This window comes from Alosa pseudoharengus, unplaced genomic scaffold, assembly GCF_046254945.1.
Source record: "Alosa pseudoharengus isolate Yale_2024_CS ecotype anadromous, Long Island Sound unplaced genomic scaffold, YU_APseudo_1.1 YU_APseudo_1.1_scf_3, whole genome shotgun sequence".
Classification (NCBI taxonomy): Eukaryota; Metazoa; Chordata; class Actinopteri; order Clupeiformes; family Clupeidae; genus Alosa; species Alosa pseudoharengus.
This window is the reverse complement of record NW_027468718.1, coordinates 41,003,772-41,006,271: the sequence shown is the minus strand read 5'-3', so window position 1 is coordinate 41,006,271 and position 2,500 is coordinate 41,003,772. Positions and strand designations below refer to the sequence as shown.

The 2,500-nt window shown below is 45.3% G+C and overlaps 1 protein-coding gene across 1 annotated transcript in view; it reads right to left on the bottom strand.

The window, feature by feature from the left end:
* The window catches only part of pde1a (phosphodiesterase 1A, calmodulin-dependent), a 37,433-nt gene that overhangs the window by 12,378 nt on the left and 22,555 nt on the right, over positions 1–2,500 (bottom strand). The window contains exons 3-4 of the mRNA XM_076264264.1: positions 2,302–2,484; positions 198–264 (exon numbers count right to left, since the gene is read on the bottom strand). Coding sequence (XP_076120379.1) covers positions 198–264; positions 2,302–2,484 — 250 coding nt within the window. The remainder of the gene's footprint in view (positions 1–197; positions 265–2,301; positions 2,485–2,500) is intronic.

Here is a 2,500-nt window from a genome sequence, read left to right as displayed (position 1 = left end):
TCAAGGGAAAAGCTCTCTCTCTTTCCCTGTAGGGTGCCTTTGTGGGTGAGGAACTTTTTTCCAGCAAGACTATAATTTCTAGAATTACAGCATACAAAAAAAAAAAACCTCATGTCTATAAAAGTTACCATGCACAACCACTTAAAGTCCAGATGCCACCTCACAACTAGTCCCAGTGGTGCGAATGGAAACAATACCTTTAATGTCGTGATCACAGCAGGTGGGTAGGTCAGTCCGGCCATGTTGGACGTTCTTCTGTACATTCTGTTTACGAAAACACAAAGCTTTCGCTGATATGGGAATAATGAGAGTGAGTGTGTAAAAACAGATGTCATTCAACACTGCAGTCTTTTCAAATATTCATCACTGCAGTCCTCTCAAAAGCTTTCTGTGTTTTGCAGTCGTCATCAGAATTCCTACAGATACTAAAAGATTTAAATCTTAAAAGTCATGTTCAGCTACGGTGACACCGCAGAGACTTTGAAAGGTTACAGAAAGCAATGGCTTGTCACAGGCAGTTTCGCCTGCACAGAACCTTTCCATGGAAACCCAAATAGAGAGAGAAAAACAATAAACGGCAATAGAATAAAACCTGTGGCCCCTCTAGGGGGGCTGGAGGAGACAGGCTGGAGTCCCTTCAGCTCAAACTGTTATCACTAAAGCCTTCATTTACGCCCTCCCAGGACCCCAACCAAAAAAAAAAAGATTTACAGAAAAAAAGCTGTGAGGGCTTCGGCGCAGAGCATTCTTTATGCATGAAAAGCGCTTTGAGCTGCCCAGAACCGCCGCACGTTATAAAGTCAACGCGAGAGAGAGAGAGAGCGGCAGCACAGAATACGTTGGAATAAAGGAGTGAGAGAAAGAAAGAGTGAGAGAGAGAGAGAGAGAGAGAGAGAGAGAGAGAAGAGAGTGAATACTGTATTTGGATCTTTGGCTGCGGCAACAAAGCAAGGTGTGACACGCTGAGCCGGGCTCACTCGGGGCTTTCAAGTGTCCACGTTCTGTTATTGTAGAAGGGGGGAAATCATCTGGCTGACTACACTTCACAGAACTGGATGGGGGGGTTATGCTCGGCTCCCAGTCCAAGTACGTACTTCTCCTGTCAGCAAAATGGGGAATGTTTTTAATCACACTCAATGAGAGAAGAAGAGGTAGAAGAAAAGCATAACCATAATCTTGAAAAAATGAAAGCTTTTTTTCCCCTCTCGGTTCATTGAGTACATCACATGGAAAAAACTGACTCATACGTGTGTAGTTACGCATCTTAAGCAAAGATTAATCATCGACAGTATCAAAAAAAAATAACATGGGGCCATTCATTCGAGTAGCCTTCTTTAAGTGGTCATAATAAACGCTCAACACATAATGACAAATGGTTACTGACCAAGATATGAGGCATAGTGTTCTCATGTCATTTGCGATGAGCAACGCACCGACATCCTGGAGGCTGGTATGCAACAGGTGTCGGTGACATTCGGCAACAGTTGCCATGGAAATGAGGGATACTGGTCTAAGCTCATCTGAGTGTGTGGGGAGGTGTATGTGTGTGTGGGGGGGGGGGGGGTTATTACTGTGAAGTATTACTCAGATGTGAGAATGCATGCGAGGAGGACCGGCAAGAACAAGAAGCCAAATTATCATTTTAAACAATAAATGTCAGATTCCAGAAAGACAGCCTTCACATAATGAGGCCCTTTATCTTTCCTCAGTATTGTTAAAGGGGGAAAGGGATTTCATTTAGACCACCGCTATCTGAGATTTAGCCTTGATGAGGGGAAAAGTATTGTTATGGCTGATGATGATGACTTTGGTTTTGTGCTCTAAACTTCAATGTCATTCTCTCTAGATGTACAAGGTTTGGTAGAAACTCTTCACAAGCTCTTAGGTAGATAGGTCAATAGATAGATAAGTATAAGTATAGTATAAGTATATATACTCTTTTGATCCCGTGAGGGAAATTTGGTCTCTGCATTTATCCCAATCCGAATGAATGAGTGAAACACACTGCACACACTAATGAACACAGTGAACACACAGTGAGGTGAAGCACACACTAATCCCGGCGCAGTGAGCTGCCTGCAACAACAGCGCGCTCGGGGAGCAGTGAGGGGTTAGGTGCCTTGCTCAAGGGCACTTCAGACGTGGCCTACCGGATAGATAGATAGATAGATAGATAGATAGATAGATAGATAGATCGAAACTTTAGAAGTTTGGGCATCCAGTTTGTATGACACATACAGAACAAAGGAACACACATTCGCTGACTGTGCACACTCTACACTCTAGTCCCTTTGACGGTACCTCTCCACAAAGATTCCGGCCTGCACAGCGTGGACGATGCTGCGGAACCGCGGCTTCTCCTCGGGACGCCGCCGCACCACGCCCATCTTCCTGGTGAAGGTGGACGCCAGCCAGTCGCGCACCTCCAAGGGCACTGAGTCCGCCTGGATGTCGCTGAGCTCATCCTCCGTGTCCAGGAGCCGCCTGTATGGGAGAAGGA